Source organism: Phocoena sinus, chromosome 13 (genome assembly GCF_008692025.1).
Source record: "Phocoena sinus isolate mPhoSin1 chromosome 13, mPhoSin1.pri, whole genome shotgun sequence".
Lineage (NCBI taxonomy): Eukaryota > Metazoa > Chordata > Mammalia > Artiodactyla > Phocoenidae > Phocoena > Phocoena sinus.
Genome location: NC_045775.1, coordinates 76,664,942 through 76,684,568, shown reverse-complemented (window position 1 = coordinate 76,684,568; position 19,627 = coordinate 76,664,942). Strand labels below are relative to the sequence as shown.

Sequence of the window (19,627 nt, the reverse complement as noted above, 5' to 3'; positions counted from 1 at the left end):
GTTAAGCTGTGCCCAGATTTCTGACTCTCAGAAACTGTGAGATAATAATTGTGTGTCGATTTAAAAGGAAAGGCAGGAGACTTCTTAGAAATTTGAGTTCATTTTACTCCCAGAAAGAGATGGGCTGGTAAATAGGTAGTGGGGTTGATGTTTTGTTGATGCATATGGACAAGAGAGATTTAGGACTACTTTTGCCACTGATCTGTCAAGTTCAAAAGACATAAAGGCAAACTCCAGAGCTCATCATTTGTCAGAGCTCTAGTAAGAAAGAAAAATGGAACCAGGCCTGGCCTTTTTGAGGTTCTTCCATCACGCCTGTTTTCTTGGTTGTGTCTTGGCCAGGAAAAAGACCCTTCGATCGCTATGGACCGGTCCTTTCTGAGTCTACTTCCAGGCCAGTCCCTCACAGACAAACTTTACAACATTTGGATTCGCCTTCAGAGCCACGTCAATATTGTGTTTGATAGTGAGATGGACAAATTAATGATGGAAAAGTACCCTGGCATCAGACAGGTGAGCAGTGAGTTGGATCCCCATTGCTAGCCAAAGGGGGTAAATAGTAAACATGTTTGTCTTGAAGAAAGAAAATGATAAACATATTTGATTTTTTTTTTTTTTTTTGTAATGCTTTCTGTGGACTTTTTCCCCCATAAAGATCCTGGAGAAGAAGGATGGTCTGTTCCGGAAGCACATGATGGGAAAGCGAGTAGATTATGCAGCCCGCTCAGTCATCTGCCCGGACATGTACATCAACACCAATGAAATTGGAATTCCCATGGTATGTGCTGGTAGGTGGCGATGGGAGTGGCGAGGAGGGCTGGGGAGAAGGCACGTGGCCGACTGCAGTGGCTTGGGTGGGGACAGCCTCTGCCTCTTCCCGGACGAGCTGTTCGGAGGGGACCCTGAGGCCATGGGGTAGCGTTGCTCTCAATCCCTGCCTGGTCTCCAAATACCCTCTACCCACAAGGAAGACCTGCCTCCCGGGCCACCAGGAAGCAGACGGCAGGGTGTACATCCCTCCCGCCTAGCTTCTTCCTGCCTGTCTTGGCCTAATCTTTAAGCCTTCCTAGTGAGATTGAATACATGACAGGGATGAGGGGGCGGGACGGGGGGGGTGTCTCCGTCCCGTGTACCTGCCGGCATCAGGAGTCAGGCCGTGGAGGAGCCCCAGAGAGCAGGCATCGCCCATCCTCCCAGATCCGCAGGGGTAGGCGGTTTGCCCCATCCACCCATTAGTGTTTCCTCAAGGAGCCAGCCTCCTTTTCTCACTCCCCCACCACGTCAAGCTGTGGTGCTCGTTAGCAGCGGCCCCTTAATCGGCTTCCTCCTTAATGGGCCTTGATGTCAGTAATAGAAGATGGTTTAATTCCCTCCACGGAGAGGCTCACTTCCTTGTGCACGGTCCCCCTGCCGCTCTCCTGAGAGGACTGGTGAGCAGCAGAGAGCAGAACTCAAGTGTTCCAATGGACTCCCACCTGCTGCCGCCTCCTCCCTCGGGCACACATGGGCTTCCTGGGCAAGGGCTCTTGTGGGAGGGGACAAGAGTCAGAGAACGCCCAGTCCGGTGCCCATGGCCTCCTGGGAACCCAGGGGTCTTTGCATCTGGAAGCTGGGTCAGGTGGCAGGGAAAGGCATTGGGAAGTTCCTGAGTCCGAGGCCCTGGGAGGAGACCTGTTCGTTGCTCTCTTTGGACAGAGGGCAGGGGCTGCCCCTTTTGGCTTTGGCCTCATGGTGCCTCCAGGGTCCCCGGCTGTGGGAGGGACCTTTAGTGTTGCTCCTTTTTCCACCTTCAAAGGTCCTCTCTTTCTTGGATCTGGCTTCATTTGGTAATGGAGGGACTCTGAATTTCCCCCTCTGCCTATCACCAGCCTGCCCCAAGCCTCAGGGCCATGGTGGCCTGGGGTATTACTCGCAGAATAGCCATGAGGAGCAGAGTGTGTGAACTGCCTCTTGGTTCCTTGTGGCACGCCCTTCTCATCTAGCATTGTGGACAGGTGTTAACAGAAGCAGAGGAGGCAAAGTCTGGGAAGTAAGCTAGAGACCCAGCAGGGAACCAGACAGACTTAGCATGTCCCCTGTGAGGCTTACATTACAGCAGTGGAGACGCATCAACAGATACACAAGTATAGATCTTCCTCAACTTATGATGGGGTTGTATCCCTGTAAACCCCATTGTAAGTTGAAAATGCCATGGGTCGAAAATGCATTTAACGGACCTAACCTACTGAACAGCATAGCTTAGGTCTAACCTACCTTAAATGTGCTCAGAACACTTATGTTAGCCCACAGTTGGGCAAAATCATCTAATGCAAAGCCTATTTTATAATGTTCAATAAAGTGTTGAATATCCCTTGTTAAGTTATTGAATACTGTCCTGAAAGTGAACAACAGGACGGCTCTGAGTGTATGGGTTATTTACCCTCGTGATCACGGGGCTGACTGCCAGCTGCAGCTTGCTGCCCCACCCTGCTTCAGGAGAGTATCATACAACGTTTCGTAGCCCAGGAAGAGACCTAAGTTCAAAATGGGGAGTACAATTTCTACTGAACACGTGTTGCTTTTGCACCATCGTAAAGCCCCCAAAATCCTAAGTCGGGCACAGTCTGTACATGTACACTCTGTCAGGCAGTGGTCAGTGCATTGGCAGAAGTGGAGTGGGCCACGGGGCGGGGAGGGCCTCTCACACAGAGCCACTCACGTCGAGACCTGGCCAGCATTTAGCAAGTTCCTTTACCTGGGACTTCTCAGAGTTGCTCATGTACTTATATGTGCCTTTTGAAGCATCAAAGGGTTTTAATATTCAGTAGCTCAGAACTCGCTTAACCAGGGAACTCATTTTTCTTGGAGTGTGGTGCAGGTCCGGTGTATCAAATGGAGCACTGGGTTTTCTCATGTATCAGGAGACCAAATCAGTTTCATCTCAGGGCAAGTAAAGAGATATGAATGGCATGGCTGGGCTCAGGGCATGGGCCACCTTCAATTAGAGATGGCTGCTGGAGGCATGGGGGAAGTGTTGGCGGGAGAAAATGGTACTTGAGGGTGGGTATCTGCTGTCTCTCTCAAGCTAGCGTTCCATGCTATTTTCTGTCTTTTGGGACTAAATGAGTGTTATTGGCAGACCAGGAAATGGTGAAATTTTTAAATGGGTTAAAAAAAATTCTGCGTAAACTGCAACACTCAGATTACTCTCTTCGAGCAGACTCTGCTAGAAAAGGAGACCCAATCTCTTTCCTTAAGGGAGCGGGTCTGCAAAAATGTGGAAAACACAGGGAGGATGCTGCTTTGCTTGCTGAAGGACGACCTTCTTGGCTCAGAGAGTACCTTTGCATCTTAGGGAAAAAGTAACACAGCCTGTTGAGTCGGATCTGGGGGTCCGTGTAACCTTTCTGCCCACCCTGAATTTTCACATCCACTCCTTGTTTCCAGGTGTTTGCCACAAAGCTGACCTACCCTCAGCCAGTCACCCCCTGGAACGTTCAGGAACTGAGGCAGGCGGTCATCAACGGCCCCAGTGTGCACCCAGGAGCCTCCATGGTCATCAATGAGGATGGTAGCCGCACGGCCCTGAGTGCCTCGAACCTAACCCAGCGGGAGGCTGTGGCCAAACAGCTCCTGAACACCAGCCATGGGGGCACCTAAGCCCCAGGGGACAAAATTGTGAGTAATGGACAGATTTGGTCAGGGACTCGGCCACCTGCTGTTGGCTCCCCCATGACTGCCGGCTGTCAGCTGTGGCCTCAGTGAGCGCACATGCAGGAGTGCTGTGAGAGCAGTTCCTGCCTCCCCTTCCCTCTCCCCGCCCCCCCACCCCAGGGGAAGCTGCCCCCAGATGTGGGTGTTCCCTAGGGCCTGAACACCATGAAATAAAAACTCCATTTGGCCATCCCATGCGTGCAGCGCGATTCTGGGTACATGTCGGGCTTGAAAAACGCTCTTTAATTATAACTCTGTTGTGATTTGCTGCCCTTGAACAGGGCTGCTCACAGGGTGGTCCTCCGAGCAGCAGCACCCCTGGGGCTGGTAGGAAATGCACATTCGTTCCTTCCCCTCTCCTCCCCCACCCCTGAATTAGTCTCTCTGGGAATGGAACCTAGGAATCTGTATAGTAAGAAGCTCTGCAGAGGATTCCTCTGCATGCTGAAGTTTGAGAACTGCCCTAAAGGAAGGGAACATTCTGTGTCTGATAACTGAAACTGACAGGTTTCATCTGATACTTCACTTCCGGGGACTGCTAGTTCTTGCCTGTAGTACTGTGATAAGGGATCCTGAGGCTTTATCTGGGCTTCACCAGAAAGAGTATATGATGGATTAGCAATGTCTGCTGAGGACAGATGGGTGGGTGACATCACTTGTGTCTGTGTCAAATAATAACCATTCCTGCTGGGAGGGGTATAGCAAATAACGGCTAACCAGGCAACAGTGGCGGAAGTTGCTAGAGTGAAATGGACTGGATTTGGGATTAATTTATGGTGACTGCCCAGAGTCAGAGGATGACTGAGAGTGTGTCTCCCGCACCCACTTGCGCGCTTGTTAGACCTCCTCTTGCCCTCTGACACATCCAGACCCAGTGGCCGACTAGGTCTTTTCTTTAGTGGGTTTGAGCTCTACAGAGGACCACTGGTCCTTGAAGGAACTCTTGGTTGGAGGACAGAGCGGGAGAGGAAGCCTCGTCACGGTGACCATTGGTCCCCGCTGCTCTTCACCGCGTCCTGTCCTGTTGCTTCCTCTCCATCTCACCGCTGTCCCGAGGTCAAGCAGGAACAGGCCATGCGTTTTCTGGTTTGGTGGCAGGGGGCACATGCAGACGCAAATCTAATCACCTGTTTTGTTTTTTTTCTCGTGCATTAAGTGAGGTTTGTGTTCAGGCTCACGGGGATTATTCTGCCATTTTTAAGTGCCTAGTGTTTTGCTAGGAGCTGTGAGAAAGATGCAGGAGAATCAAGGTGTGTTTTTCATAATTTATGGTGAAGCAAGGCAAACACTGTAATCTTCCTACTAACTCAAGTCGAGCATGTGAAACAGTCTCACAGTAGGACATTTTGAAGAAAAATTGAGAGAAGAGAGCAGAGTGGGGTCAGGTAGTCTGCCAGCCACCGTGGATGAGATCCTGCTGTCTCGGGGTGGACGGCCTGGTAGGAGCACCCCCAGGGAATGAGACCATAAATGTGTCACCGCTGCTGAGTGGCGTGGTGGACACAAGGGAACAGCGACGAGGGATGGTGACTTTACCCACATGAAGCTGGAGAAGCAAAGAGGGCTGTGGGCAGGGTGGGAGTGCAGGGCGAGGTTGGAGTCACCAGGAGGCAGTTGAGGGCCAGCCCGGGGCTGCAGGGGAACCGAGGGTGAAAGCAGGGTGTGTTTCAAGGGGACCTTGAAGTAGGGGGGCTTGGCTGTAGGCTGAGTGTCAGGGCTGTAAAAGAGAGAAGGTGAGAAGGAAGCGTGGTTTCCAGTGCCCTGGAAGGAGGTGTGTCTGGGTCCTTCTGAACTGAGGTCATGGTGGAGAATCTAAGGGCTAGCTAGTCTCCCGTAAAAGGTAGAAATGTGGCACTTAGGTTAGGGGGCATAGAGTTAAGAAAAGAAATCATCAGGAATTCCCTGCCAGTCCAGGGGTCAGGACTCCAAGCTTCTACTGCAGGGGGGCACGGGTTCCATCCCTAGTCGGGAAACTAAGATCCCGCAAGTCACGTGGTGCAGTCAAAAAAAAAAAAAAAAAGAAGAAATGAAATTATCAGCGTTAAACTCTTTGAGCACAAAGTACAACAGAGAGAAAATGCAGTGCGGGCACCTGTGGAAGCAGGAGGCAGGTAGGGGAGGACGCCGAGGGAGAGAGGGCTCGCTCTCGGTATCTGCATGTCTCCCACCTGCGCTGGGGGGGGGTTCTTCCCAGTCAAGACCAGCCCCAGAGTATGTTTGCATCTCCCAGAGGCACTTAGTAGGTGTTTGTGGAGTTAAATATGAAGTTTAAGAAGAGTGAGGAAACGGAAGGAAGATGCAGATTTGTCCACATGAAGGTCACGTGTGACCCAGGAGAGCCGTTTGAACAAAGTGGGGGGAGCTGGGCTTCAGGGCCTTTGTGATGAGGCAGCGAAGCAGTAGCTTCATCTATGACTGGAGCAAAAGCAAAATGATACGGGGGTTTCTGACATTAGTGGGGAGTGAGGATGGGCAGACGCGCAGGGGAGCTTCCTTCCCGTGGCCTTGTTGCGTCTGTGGGGCTGGGGGTGGGCTTAGGAGAGGGCAGGTTGGCCTCACTGCACACTCAGGTCAGCTCGTGGGAAGCGACGGAATGAGTTCTCAGCAGCCGGGAGATTGAGTGAGGTTGGCCCAGTGGCCTGTCCCCCAGCCTAAGTTCACATCCCAAGCACACTGTCCCTGCCTCGTCTCCCAGCCCCACCTCTCGGCGTCCCATCGATGTGGGCCTCTTTCTCCCCTTCAGGCCTTGAACTTGCCATCCCTGCCGGGAGTACTCTGTCCTCCCCGACACTCCCCAGCCGTGGCCCACTCGTCCTTCTGCAAAGCCTTCGTTCCTCTAGGGCAGGGGTCCACAGCCTTTTTCAACCAAGGGCCAGATAGTAAATATCTTAGGCTTTACGGGCCACACGGTCTCTGTTGGAGCTGCTCAGCCCCGCCTGTGTAGCGTGAAAGCCGCCACGGCAGTACAAAGTGAATGGATACGGCTGTGTTCCAAAAAACTCTAGTTGCAAAAGCAGGTGGCCTGCAGTTTGCCACTTTTACAACGTGAATGGGGTCCCCCCCACGGTGTGTCCCACCTCACCCCCCCAACCCTCATTGCGTTATGTTGTCACTCCAGGTACCCCCATCTGACTGACCTCAAGTTCCTAAACCCCATGAGGACAGGGCAGGGTGTTCGGCCCCGTACTCTCCCCAGCACCCAGCATGTAGGAGGCACTTGGGAAATACCTGTGGACTGGACGGGTCCAGGATGAGATGCAGGAGGCTCTGAGGTGTGAGGGCCACATTTGACCTGAGGATGTGGCCCTGGGGCAAAGACAGGAAGGGAACTTATGAAACATAAGTGGTCCTTATATTGGGACCTGGGGTCTAAAGGTGATTATCTTTAGTTTCCAAAAATCTCAATGATGCCATATGTAATGTTTATATATGTAGTCAGATATGTGTGCATTTACAATTCATTTGTAAAGTAATTTTTTGGTTAATGTATTCCTATGGAACACATTAGATCATGACCTGGGCCAAAGGGCCGGGTGACGTGACTGGGAGGGACAGACCCAGGTCCAGGAAAGGACAAACTGCAAGTTAGATGAGAAGGGGGACGGGGGAGTGGAAGAAGCCATTTCCCCTGGGGGCGGTGAAGTCTCTGCCCCTTCTCCTGGGCCTGGTAAATGGAGTAGAAAGTGGCCAGGATGGTCAAGCCTCATTTCCCGGCCCAGCAGTCAGCCAGGAGCAGCTCTTTGGCTCCGGCTCTGCCCCTGGGAACTCTGACCTGGGCACTGGGGCACACTAATTTTCGCTGCGGTATTTATTTAGAGACAAGAGAAAGGAAGGGCCTCAGGTTTGGGTTGGCGAGGGGAGCACCCTGTGCTCCAGGGCTTCTGTTTGGATTGGCTGGTGACTGCTGGCCGGGCCTGCGAGCCTTCCCAGCTGTGGGGTTTGCTTACGCTGGAGGATGTCTCGAATTTTCGAGACTCAGATCCGAGGCGAGCCCAGGGTTCGGGACCCAAGCCACAGGTCCCAGCAGTTTCTTCCTTGAGAAGCTAAAGAAATAGACCTTGAAAGTCAGTTCAGGCTCCGTGACGTGCCCTAGGCAGCCACTCCTGGGAATCCTCAGAATCCAGGTCTCCTTGGAAACACGGACATGGGGGTAGGGGGAGGACGGGTTTGAATTCCTTGGGAGCAGAGAGACTGCCTCCCCGCTAGCTGCTTTTAGGACTGCCTTTTAGAATTTGAGGGGTGTGCTCCCTGCTTCCCTGAGTTGGGGGACACTGTCAGCCCAGCCGAACAGGGATGCGGGGAGGTGGGTGGGGAGCATCTCTTGTTGACCTCTAGCCTCTTTCTGTAGCCAGCTTTCTGATACAACTTCATAATGTGGACGACATAAGAAGAAACCAGACTTGGAGTAATTTGTTTCCCCCCAACCAGTTATCTGCTGGATAATTTAGGGGAGACTTGGGATGGGGGGAGGCCTCACTGAGTCTCCACAATTCCTCTGGGCTGCTAAGGGCAGCCTGCAAAATGATTGGGGTAGCAGTTGCCTCATGCATTTGTTTTTTATTTTTATTTTATTATTTTAAAAAAATTTTTGGCCGTGCCGCAAGGCTTGTGGGGTCTTAGTTCCCCGACCAGGGCTTGAACCCAGACCCCCGCAGTGAGAGCGTGGAGTCCTAACCGCTGGACCGCCAGGGAATTCCAATGCATTTGGTTTTTTTTGTTTTTTGGGGGTTTTTTTGCGGTATGTGGGCCTCTCACTGTTGTGGCCTCTCCCGTTGCGGAGCACAGGCTTCGGACACGCAGGCTCAGCGGCCATGGCTCACGGGCCCAGCCGCTCTGCGGCATGTGGGATCTTCCCAGACCGGGGCACGAACCCATGTCTCCTGCATCGGCAGGCGGACTCTCAGCCACTGTGCCACCAGGGAACCCTGCATTTGTTTTTTAAAGTGGCGTCTCTGTTCATCATTTGGGAAGCCCAGTAATTAATATAGCGTAAGATTAAGGGCCTTATACTAAAGTCAGCTTTGTGGGAGGAGGTGTTCTGTCAGGAGGATGTGACCAGTGGCATATTGATATTGGTAAGGAACAAAAAAGCGTGAGCGTTGGTTGTCTTTAAGGAGTAAAGTTACTCGTGGTTTTCATTCTCTTCTTTAAGTTTGTCTGTATTTTCTGTGCTTTCCCCCACAGTAAGCATCACTTGTGCAGTTTTTCTTGCTTTCTTTAGAAATAGTTGAAGATCTTTTAAAGAAATTTCATAGAAGTAGTACACGCTCGTTGTAACACGAACATCACTAAGACGTATAAAGGTAAAGGTGATGATCTGTGCCTTACTCTTCCTCCCGTGTGTCCCTGCCTCAAGGAGAGCATAGAAACAGCTCACTGAGGATCTAAGTGCCCTTTTCCCTCGTGTATATAAACCCGTAGAGTTGGGTTGGGTTTTATTTATTTATTTTTTGGCTGTGCTGCGTGGCATGTGGGATCTTAGTTCGCTAAGGACCCACGCACCCTGCACTGAAAGCCTGGAGTCTTTTAACCACTGGACTGCCAGGGGAGGCCCCTGGGTTGGGTTTTAAATTGCCTCATCCTGTCACCTTAGATGGCACCTGGATTGTTTTTCTTTTACTGGAATACATTATTGCTATCGCTTTAGGACTATTATAGGGTTAAGTCATCCTTTTTCATCATTACATAATATTCCATAGTACCTACCATGATTTAGCCACCAATGCCCATTCTGTGGGGCAGCCAGGTTTTTCCCAGTTCTTGCCACTGTTAACACTGCTGCATAAACATGCACATTCTTAGAACCTTGCGTTGACAAAAGGAAATAAGTTTTAAAATCTGTTGTGAAATTGCTTTCCCAGAAGACCATGCAATTTAAACTTATTATTAATTTTTAAGTGCAATAAAACATTTGCAGAGAGCATTGAACTGGGAATCAGGAACCCTGTGTTTCAGTCCTGGCTCTGCTGGATGAGGTTGGGCAAGTATTTCTAAAACGTGGAATTCATGTTTCGAATAACGTACTCAGATGTGGCCCTGGCGGGGATTCTAGAGGTCTGCCAGATCCTTCTAGATCTGGCAGACCAGGAGTTTTATGGTTATATGTAGATACGCTGTCTTCAGATGTGTCTCTTTCTTTCTTCAGATTAATTCGCAGAGGAATTCAAACTCCAGAAAGGTTATGCATCTCTGAAGAAGACAGAGATTACTGGACAGGAGCCTGTAGCCTCATTGGCATATGCCTCTGTGCCCAGAGCCAGGACAGGACTCTGCTGGGCTAGCAGCTGTTTCTCAGAGTACCAGAGGGGCTTAGTAGCTATTTCTCAAAGATTTCTAGGGTTTCAATCCAGACTAAAAGTTCTCCTTTTATTTAGTTGAATAAAACCTGAGACAGACAGAAGGCACACTCAGCCCAGGCCAAGGTGAGCCCTTGGAATAGTAGCGATGTTGCCGAAGTCGCTGCTGCTCACCCTGTTCTCTCCTGTGCCCCCAGGTGTGCCGGCACGTGAAGAATGGGGACATTCTCCTCCTGAACCGACAGCCCACCCTGCACAGACCCTCCATCCAGGCGCATCGCGCCCGCATCCTGCCCGAGGAGAAAGTCCTGCGGCTCCACTATGCCAACTGCAAGGCCTACAACGCCGACTTTGATGGAGACGAGATGAACGCCCACTTCCCTCAGAGTGAACTGGGCCGGGCCGAGGCCTACGTCCTGGCCTGCACAGATCAGCAGTACCTTGTTCCCAAGGTAGGTCTGACCTTGAGGCGGTTCCATGGTCATCGCCAGCACAACTTGGCAGTCCAGGTCCGGGCCCTTGCCAGCTCCTGGAGTCAGTGGGTGGCTCTAGGGCAGGGGCATGTGGAACAGAAGGTCTTGGCTTCTTCCGGGTGGGATCTTCAGCTCTCTAGTGGCTAGAGGCAGGGAAAGGGTTCTGTCTTGCTGCCCCTTAAGGTGGCAGGAAAGAAGTTGTAACAGTCATCCCAGAACGCTGAGGCTAGTAGCTGCATAATAGGTCTTGTCTTCCAGTCTGTTTGGATTCTACAACTTATTAGCCTCTGGCAAGCATTAGCATCCCAGCTGTGAGGGTCCCCGAGGTCCACAGATGACTCTGATCCTTTGAGTCTGGACAAGCAGGAGTTTTAAGAGACAACGTAACCCCAAGGGTCCAGATGAAATTCCCCTCCAGCCCATGAGGAATCTCCTCTGTGAACCCCTTCCTTTATGAGCCGTTTGCGTCACAGTGATTCACAATGATACATCGTTCATTTGGGCCGCAGTGTGGAGTAGTAATAATAATCAAGAGCTATGGCTACCGTTTGCCAAACACTTTGTCAGTGTCAGACACTACAAAGCACGTTGGAGGCCTCTCCTTTCTTCCTCCCCACACTCCTTGGGGTAGGTACTGCTAACGTCCACATTTACACATGAAGAAACGGTGTAGGGAATTCCCTGTCGGTCCAGTGGTTAAGACTCCTTGCTTGCATTGCAACAGGCGCAGCTTGCATCTCTGGTCGGGGAACTAAGATCCCACATGCAACGCGGTGCAGCAAAAAAAAAAAATGGTGTAACTTACCAAAGGGCACAGAGCTGAGGAGGAGGAAGGGCCAGGAACTCCCAGATCCTTGTGGCTTGTTCTTCTCCGCTGTGCGGGTCCTGCTGCCCTTCCACAGAAGAGAGGGAGACCTCTGCACCCAGGAAGCACCAGAGGCTGCTCAGAGATGTCCCTCATCGATGAGTAACCTCTCCTCCTGGGAACTTCTCTTCCCCCGTCAAGTCCCACCTGGGGAATCAGGCAGGTGGCCAGGGTCCGAGCGTCCCAGCCTCGTTGCCTACCAGACACACGACTGTGGCTTCATCCTGGACCCAGTTATTTGAATATAACTCTCTTTCCCTTCTCCACCCACCTTAGCTGGCTGTTGACGAGTGAAGGGGCTGACAATAGGCAGGAGGGGTTTAGGGGCCCACTCAGGTCCCCCAGAAATTAGAAGAAATAATTTGGTTAATTTCTACTAATAATTTTACTAGCAATTAGTAATGATTTTACTAATAATTAGAAGAAAAAGAAGAAATAATTAGAAGGAAATAATTTGATTAACTTGAAAATTGGCTTTTTGTCTTTTTAGGTAAGTCATATCCGTGGTAGCTGTGATGGTGGTGGCTTTGCCACCGTCTGCTGAGGGCTCCCTGTGCCTCAGGCACTGCTCTGAGCAGTTGGCAAACATTCTCACTTAGTCCTCACGACAGCCTTAGGCGGTGGGTGCAATTTTCAGATGAGGAAACACCGGTGAGTGACTTGCCAGCCAGTGACGAAGCTGGGACTTGAACCCAGCACCGCTGGCCCCGCAAGCCTGTGCGCTCAGCCTCGTGTGTGATTAGCCCCGCTGACAGGCGAGGCTGGGCCTGGCTGAGGGCACGTGGCAGTGAGTGGCTCCCAGGACTGAACCGGCCGTCTGGCTCTCTAAAGGGAGTGTCACATTTCACCACAGGGGATACTACCAGCGGGCAGCAGATGGTTCATTTTTTGCCGGCAGAGTGACCTCTGGACTTCAGCCGCATGGGGAGTCGGGGTGCTCCGAAGTTCTCAGGCCAATGAATTTGAATGTGCTATACTTGATTTTGATTGGCTAAGGTAGAACAGGCGACCTCATTGCTTACGGCATGACCTGCGCAGGGCTGGACTATGTAAGATCCAGATGTGCTTCATCATATGCTCACCTGCCTATGAGGTTTAGGTCAGGAGACAGGGAGAACACAGATCAATAAGCTTACGTCAGTAAAATAAATTCTTAAAGAGTAAAAACAAAACACGACACTTCTAGGGGATGACCTGAGGGTTCACTTTACTTTCAGACAATTTTTTTTTTTTTTGGCCATTCTGTGCGGTTTGTGGGGATCTTAGTTCCCCAACCAGGGGTTGAACCCGCGTCCTCAGCAGTGAAAATGCAGAGTCCTAACCACTGGACCGCCAGGGAATTCCCTCAGACAATTTCTTTTGTCAGAGGTAAAGAGCTTTCAATTCTTGATAAATTTTTGTTTAGTCCTCAGTGTGAATGCCGAGGTGGAATCGTTATTTTTTTGCTAATGGTTATATAAAAATGAAACATGTACTTTGTTGGCAAAGTCCTAAAAGGACAAGAGCTGGTTTTCCTAAGCCATTTTTGGGTAATTTTTTTTGGCGTGTCTTTATTTCCCTTTGCTTCTGTTTCCCTTTGTTCATTATTCTGTTTCTTCTCTATTTCTAGGTTCTCTTCCTTGACTAACCATAGTACCCGATTTAAGTTCATTTTATTGTTGGTTATATGTGTTTAACAGGTTTGGAGGTTGTCTTCTTACTTAAAATAGGAGAGGAATGGAACTTTAGCTGTTTCTTTTCCAAGAAAACAGTTACACTTTTCATTTACATGTTTCTCTGTGGATTCTTTTTTTTTCTTCTGTTTGTTGTATCTATTGAGGGCCAGTGCTTCATGGAAGTTTTTTTAACAAGGCTTGAGACATAGTTTCCAGACTTTGACTTAGCTACGAAATTCAAGTCACAGAATACCCCAATTCTCAAAGCATCCTGACCAAAGACATCAATTGTAATGTCATTTTGCTGTGATATTAGGTGGAATAGGATAGCTGACAATTGCCTGGGTTTTTGATTCAGAGATGGTCTTTCTGATCCTAAGCAGATTTAGGAAATTCAGAATTATAAGTAGACCCTTAGTAAATTGCTTTAATCAGTATTCCTCCCTAGAATTCATGATTATTGCATTGAAAGCAATTTAGCCATTAAGGTAATTTTTTAGTCATGGAAAAGTCTGGATGGAGAGAGAAGGCACTGACTAGATCCCATAACTTATAATTATGTTCTTTAAAGGAAAAAAGCAAAAGGGAAAATCTATATCTGCCCCCAAAGACTGTGGGATGAGTCAAATGCCTAATACTGTTTTGGGTTTTTCCTCTAAGCAAAATAAGACCTTGTCTTTGGAACAAGACACAGAGTGTGATTTTTTAATCATGTTCATAACTCAGAGCCTTCGTAAGAAGGGCCGCGTGCCCCATCTGATCTTGCCTTCCGTCTGCACCACCTATTCAGCTCATCTGTAATAATTATCTTTGAGTTGACGTAAAGCCCGTTGCCACAGTATTGAGACTGTTTAACAAGCATCCTTTTTATCCTTTGAATTAGTGCATGTGGTTACATCCATGGCGCTTCTCCGTGGCTGCATTTGTGAGTTCCTTAGTTATGAAACATGGACATAATATTGGACAGTATTTAACAAATAAGCAAATGATAACAATCTGTAGATCCGAGGCACAGGTATTTCTCAAGTTCCCATAAACATTGAAAAGGTTGCAAAAACTGCTTCTTAGAGAATGTCAGTGGGCGCAGCTATTTTTACTTTAGTGTGCCTTATGTTGCCATGAATGCAGACCTGCAGATAGGGTGCAGGAGACTAGGGATCAGAAAGGCTGTGGAAAGATGAATGTACCCACCCAACTGGGGCTTTTATAAAGGCCCTTGTTTTGACATCTGGTAAATAACAGCCTACCATGAATACGTGCTGCATTATGAAGAGACGCTGACAGTAGGCATTCTTTCCTTCTGCAGTCACACACGTCAAAGCCCTCCACAACCCTCTTGAGGAACCTCTGCCCGAACCCCACCCTCCCTGCGCTGGCCCACTCCAAGTCACGCCTCAGGCCAAGCTGCAATACTGCCCCTCAGAGAGACCATTCCTGACCAACCTCCTCACCCCAAATCTATGTGATGACCCATCCTGTTATTTTCCTCCCGTATTTAAAACTCTTTGTGATAATGTATCTGTCCAGTCATTTGTTTACTGTCTAGCTCTTTCTCATCATGAAGGATCGTGTCTGCTTGGGCCACTGGAGTAGATGAAAGGTCTAACCCAGTGCCTAGGCATACAGTAGGCTCTCAATAAATATTTGTTGAATGGATGACTGATTTAGAGGAGAACCAGGCCAGAAATGTGTGAAAAATACCAAAGCGTAAAACCAAAATATAAAAACAAGGACACAGCTAACAGCAGCCAGACCAAATTTATGCATAAATGCCAGAAATATGCTGGAGTAACTAGAAACAGATAGGATTATGGAGAGAAGGCTAGGGGGGCTGGATGAATTTGCAGCAGTTTTGATACAGAACAGTGGGCAAAAGGCAAAGGTGGGAGCTGGTCAGGAAGCCCTGGTCATGTGCTCTGGTAGGCAGTTTGCTCTCAAGATGGGAAGCCCAAGCACCGGCCTGGTACGGCTCAGAGACAGGACAGTACGGGGATGTGAAGGAGGGCTGTTGCTAGCGGGCAGCTCCCAAGCACAGGATTAGAAATTAGAATGCGACTTCAGTTTTTTCTTTGTTCTCCTCTTATCTGTTTTGGTTTGTAGGATGGCCAGCCATTGGCAGGGCTGATCCAAGATCACATGGTTTCGGGTGCAAACATGACCATTCGAGGCTGCTTTTTCAGCCGGGAGCAGTATATGGAGCTGGTGTACCGAGGACTCACAGACAGAGTGGGACGTGTGAAGCTCTTTCCTCCTGCCATCCTGAAGCCCTGTCCGCTGTGGACAGGAAAGCAGGTAATTGGGAGAAAACAAATGGTGGCTATAAAACAAGGAAACAGGCCACTCAGTAAAGAGGTTTTGGTTCCCAGGAGAGCCCAGGCCAGAAACAGAAATGGCAAATCAAACAATAGTCTGACTCTCTCTTTGATGGGGTTTTTGGGTATAGATGGTTTCAAGGGAGTGTCTGCTAAGCGTAAGCTGCATAGTTTCTGTCCTTTGCTCATAACTTAAACTCCGTGTCCTCAGAAGCCAGATATGGTGGTAATAGGCAGTGGTGCTGATGGTAGCAGTAGTTAAGGTTTGTTGGGAGTGCTTCAAATATGTTATCTTACTTAACCCTCACAACCAACCTGCGATGCAGAAGCCATCATTATCACCATTTAGCAGATGAGGATAATGAACTTTGGAGAAGCTGTTACATGCCCAAGTCCGTAGGAGCCAGAGTTGGGATTCAAACCCAGGACTTTCTAACACCCAGACCATCATACTGTACTTAATCAGTTATGTGACCTTGGCTCTGTCAGCCTCAGCTCTTCATTTGTAAAACAAAAGGGTTCAGGTTGATGAGCCCTGAGGTCTCTCCCAGTTCTGCAGTTCTTTAAATCTGTGGACCTGGGACTTGACTGCTTTTCAGTTACTGAGCCAACTTGTATTCCTGAGATAAACCTTACTTGGTTAGGAGGTAGTACTTGCTAAACTTTTGTGTAGAATTTTTTGCCTCTGTGTACATGAGGGATTTTGATAGGTGGTTTTCTTGTCATATGTTTGCCTGGTTTTGGTATCAGGGTAACATTGGCTTCATAGGATGAGTTGGGAAGTATTTACTCTTCTTCCGTTTTCTGTAAGAGTTTGTATAGTATTTTTTTAAAATAAATTTATTTTTGCCTGCGTTGGGTCTTCACTGCTGCGCATGGGCTTTCTCTAGTTGTGGCAATCGAGGGCTACTCTTCGTTGCGGTGCACGGGCTTCTCATTGCAGTGGCTTCTCTTGCTACGGAGCACAGGCTCTAGGCACGCGGGCTTCGGTAGTTGTGGCACGTAGGCTCAGTAGTTGTGGCTCACGGGCTCTAGAGTGCAGGCTCAGTAGTTGTGGCTTGCGGGCTTAGTTGCTTCACGGCATGTGGGACCTTCCCGGACCAGGACTCGAACCCGTGTACCCTACGTTGGCAGGCAGATCCTTAACCACTGTGCCACCAGGGAAGTCCCTAGAGTTTGTGTAGTATTGATATTATTTTTTCATTAAATGTTTGGTGGAATTCACCAGTAGAGCCGTCTGGACCTGAAGTTTTCTCTTTAGGAAGGTTTGTTTAACTAAAATTTCTATTTCTCTAATACATATAGGGCTAAATAGATAACCTAAATAGGTTATCTCTTTCTTCTTAGAGGAACTTTACTGCTTTGTTTTTTCAAGGAATTTCATCTAAGTTATTGAATTTATAGGTGTAAAGTTATTCATCATATTCCTTTACTTTCCTTTTCTATTTGTAGAATCTGAAGGTGGGTCCCCTGTCTCATATCTGATAGTGGTAATTTGTGTCTTCTCTCTTTTTCCTGCTCAGTTTGCTTAGAGGTCTGTCAGTTTTATTGTTCACAGAGAACCAGCTATTATTGACTTCCTCTATTTTTCTGTTTTCTGTTTCATTGATTTCACTTTGATCTTTATTTCCTTTCTTCTGTTTACTTTGGGTTTGATTTGCTTTTCTTTTTTAGTTACTTAAGGTTGAAACAGAAGTCACTGATTTGAAACTTTTTTCCTTTTTTTAATACTGGCATTTTATATATAAAATTTCCGCTAAGCATGTTGTATTTTCATTTCCATTCACTTCAGAATACTTGCTAATTTCTCTTTTTTTGACCCCTGAGTTATTTAGAAGTATATGATTTCGTTTCCAAATATTTAGGGGTTTTCCAGATGTCTGTATTACTGATTGCAAATTTAATTCCACTGTGGCCAGAGAACATACCTTGGATAACTTGAATCCTTTTCAATTTATTGAGATTTGTTTTATGTCTTCAAATACAGTCTGTCTTAGTAAATGATCTGTGTGTCCTTAAAAATAATATGTATTCCGCTGTTGTTGGGTGGCATGCTCTGTAAATGTCAGTCAGGTTCAGGTGATAGATAGTTCAAGTGTACTATATCCTTGCTGATCCCTGTCCATTTCCTAAGGTCACTGTATTGAAAACCTTTGTTTTATATTCACGTTTCATGTTCATGTCTGCTTTTGTTGTTACTGTTTTTGTTTCTAGTGGATGTGAAATCAGGTCACCATTGTTCTATCCTGGCCAGAAACATAAGTTGATTTAACAGAATAGATGGGGAATTTTGCAGTTAAGTTTAGTTCAGGGATTGGTGAGCTTTTTCTGTAAAATCCAGAGAGAAAATATTTTAGGCTTTGTTGGTCATCCAGTCTCTGAGTTACAACTGCTCAGCTCTGCCATTGTCACGTGAAAGCAGACATAGACAAGGCTTAAATGAATGAGCATGACTGCGATTCAATTTAACTTTATTTACAAAAACAGATGGTGGGCCAGATTTGGCCTATAGGCTGTAGTTTGCTAGCCCCCAGTTCAGCTGGTTATATGTATTTGTCCACTTACATTCTTTTTATTATTTCTTTTTTATGTGTCTTTATTTTGTAAGTCACCTCAAGTTATCTTGGACATAAAGGGATTTTAATTCTTAAGTAAGTGTCCAGAATTTATTAGGATTTTGTTTAAACATAAGCAGTGAGTTCAAAATAGAACCAAATAGTTGACAAAGACTGTATAACTAGAGCTACGAATATGTTCATTCCCTTCAATCTGAGAACCCAGCCTAAGGAAATCATCTGAAGTATAGTAAAAGATAACTTGAAAAAAGCAGTCCATGACATTGTGGTTTATAGTAGTAGAAATTAGAAAAACCTAGATACCCAGCACTGGGGCTAAGTAAATTGTGGGACATCCATTTGTTAAGATATTATGTAGTTGTTTAAAATAGTGGTTTTAAAAAGTTATGTAACCGTCTGGAAAATTCTCTGACATAAGGTTGAAAGAAGAAATAGACTACACAGTTCTATGTGTAATCACAGTTGGAACGTGTTAAAAATGTATATGAGCAAAAACTTTGACATGAAAAAGATCAAAGTGATAGAGTAATTTGGTTTGTGTTAGGAATAATTTCTTTTTCCCTGTTTAACATTCCTGGCCTATGCTTATTTTATAATGAAATCGAATTGGAAAATAGGCCCAGGTTTTATTTCTGTTGCAGTTGAGATTTTTCAGTGTTTTTTGAGAGGTTGGTACAGGCTGTTATTTCTTTGCAAATAGATGAAAAGGGGAAGAGTGACTGCACTGCGCAAGAATTTGTTAGTGACTCAGTCTGATTCTACAGAGAAAAGCCATGTTTTGAATCAGTAATTAAGGAACTTAGCTTGGGAAGTTTATTTGTACTGCCCTAGAAAATTAAGTGTTAGGCTATTTCTCCAGGGCATTTTATACAGCCTCTCGAGTGGTTTTCTTTCCACCTAAGAATCGGAGGTCTCTCACCATTTGTTGAAAATGAGAGAGCATGTAAAGGAAGATTTGCCCGTCACTGCAGATCTCGAGCATATATAGCTCAATGAGTGTTCACAAAGTGAATACATAAGTCGTCACCTAGATCAGAAAGTAGAATATCACCAACACCCCCAGAAGACCCTTCCAGGCCCCTCTCAATTTCTGCCCCTCCCCAAAGGTAGCCACTCAGCTGACTTCTAACACTATAGGTAAGTTTTGTCTTTTCTTGAACTTTACAAAAATGGGATCATAGAGTAAATCATATCTTTGTGTGAGTCACTCATGGCATCACATATGGTGATAGTTTATTCACTTTTGTTGACATGTGGTATTATATTATATGAATATACCATTATATATTTGTCCATTTTACCGTCGATGGACATTTGGGTTGTCTTCGATCGTCTTCATTTGGCTATTACAAATAGGGCTACTATGACATTCTTGTACATGCCTTTTGCTGAGCATATATATGCATTCTGATGACTAAATGCCAAGGAATCAAATTGCTGAGTCATAAGATCTACCTTCAACTTTAATAAATAGTTTAATAAACAGGTTTCCAAAGTGCTTGTAGCAATTTACACCTCTACCAGCAGGGCATGAGAGTTCCAGTTACTCCTTATTCTCAGCAGAACTTCATATTATTGTCCCATTTCATTTGGGTGTCTTTTATTTATTGTTTTTTCCCCCATCTGTGTAAATTTAGCCATTGAAATGGGTGTGTAGTGGTGTCTTATTGTGGTTTTAATTTACATTTCCTTAATGACAAGTGAGGTTGAGCACCTCTTCATATGCTCATGGCCACTGGGATCTCATCTTTTGTGAA

General features: G+C 47.1%; 1 protein-coding gene across 1 annotated transcript in view; it reads left to right on the top strand.

Moving 5' to 3' along the window:
* The window catches only part of POLR1A (RNA polymerase I subunit A), a 75,738-nt gene that overhangs the window by 21,891 nt on the left and 34,220 nt on the right, over nt 1-19,627 (top strand). Inside the window, 6 exon segments of the mRNA XM_032653025.1 lie at nt 343-513; nt 656-778; nt 3,427-3,615; nt 3,617-3,661; nt 10,187-10,441; nt 15,083-15,274. Coding sequence (XP_032508916.1) covers nt 343-513; nt 656-778; nt 3,427-3,615; nt 3,617-3,661; nt 10,187-10,441; nt 15,083-15,274 — 975 coding nt within the window.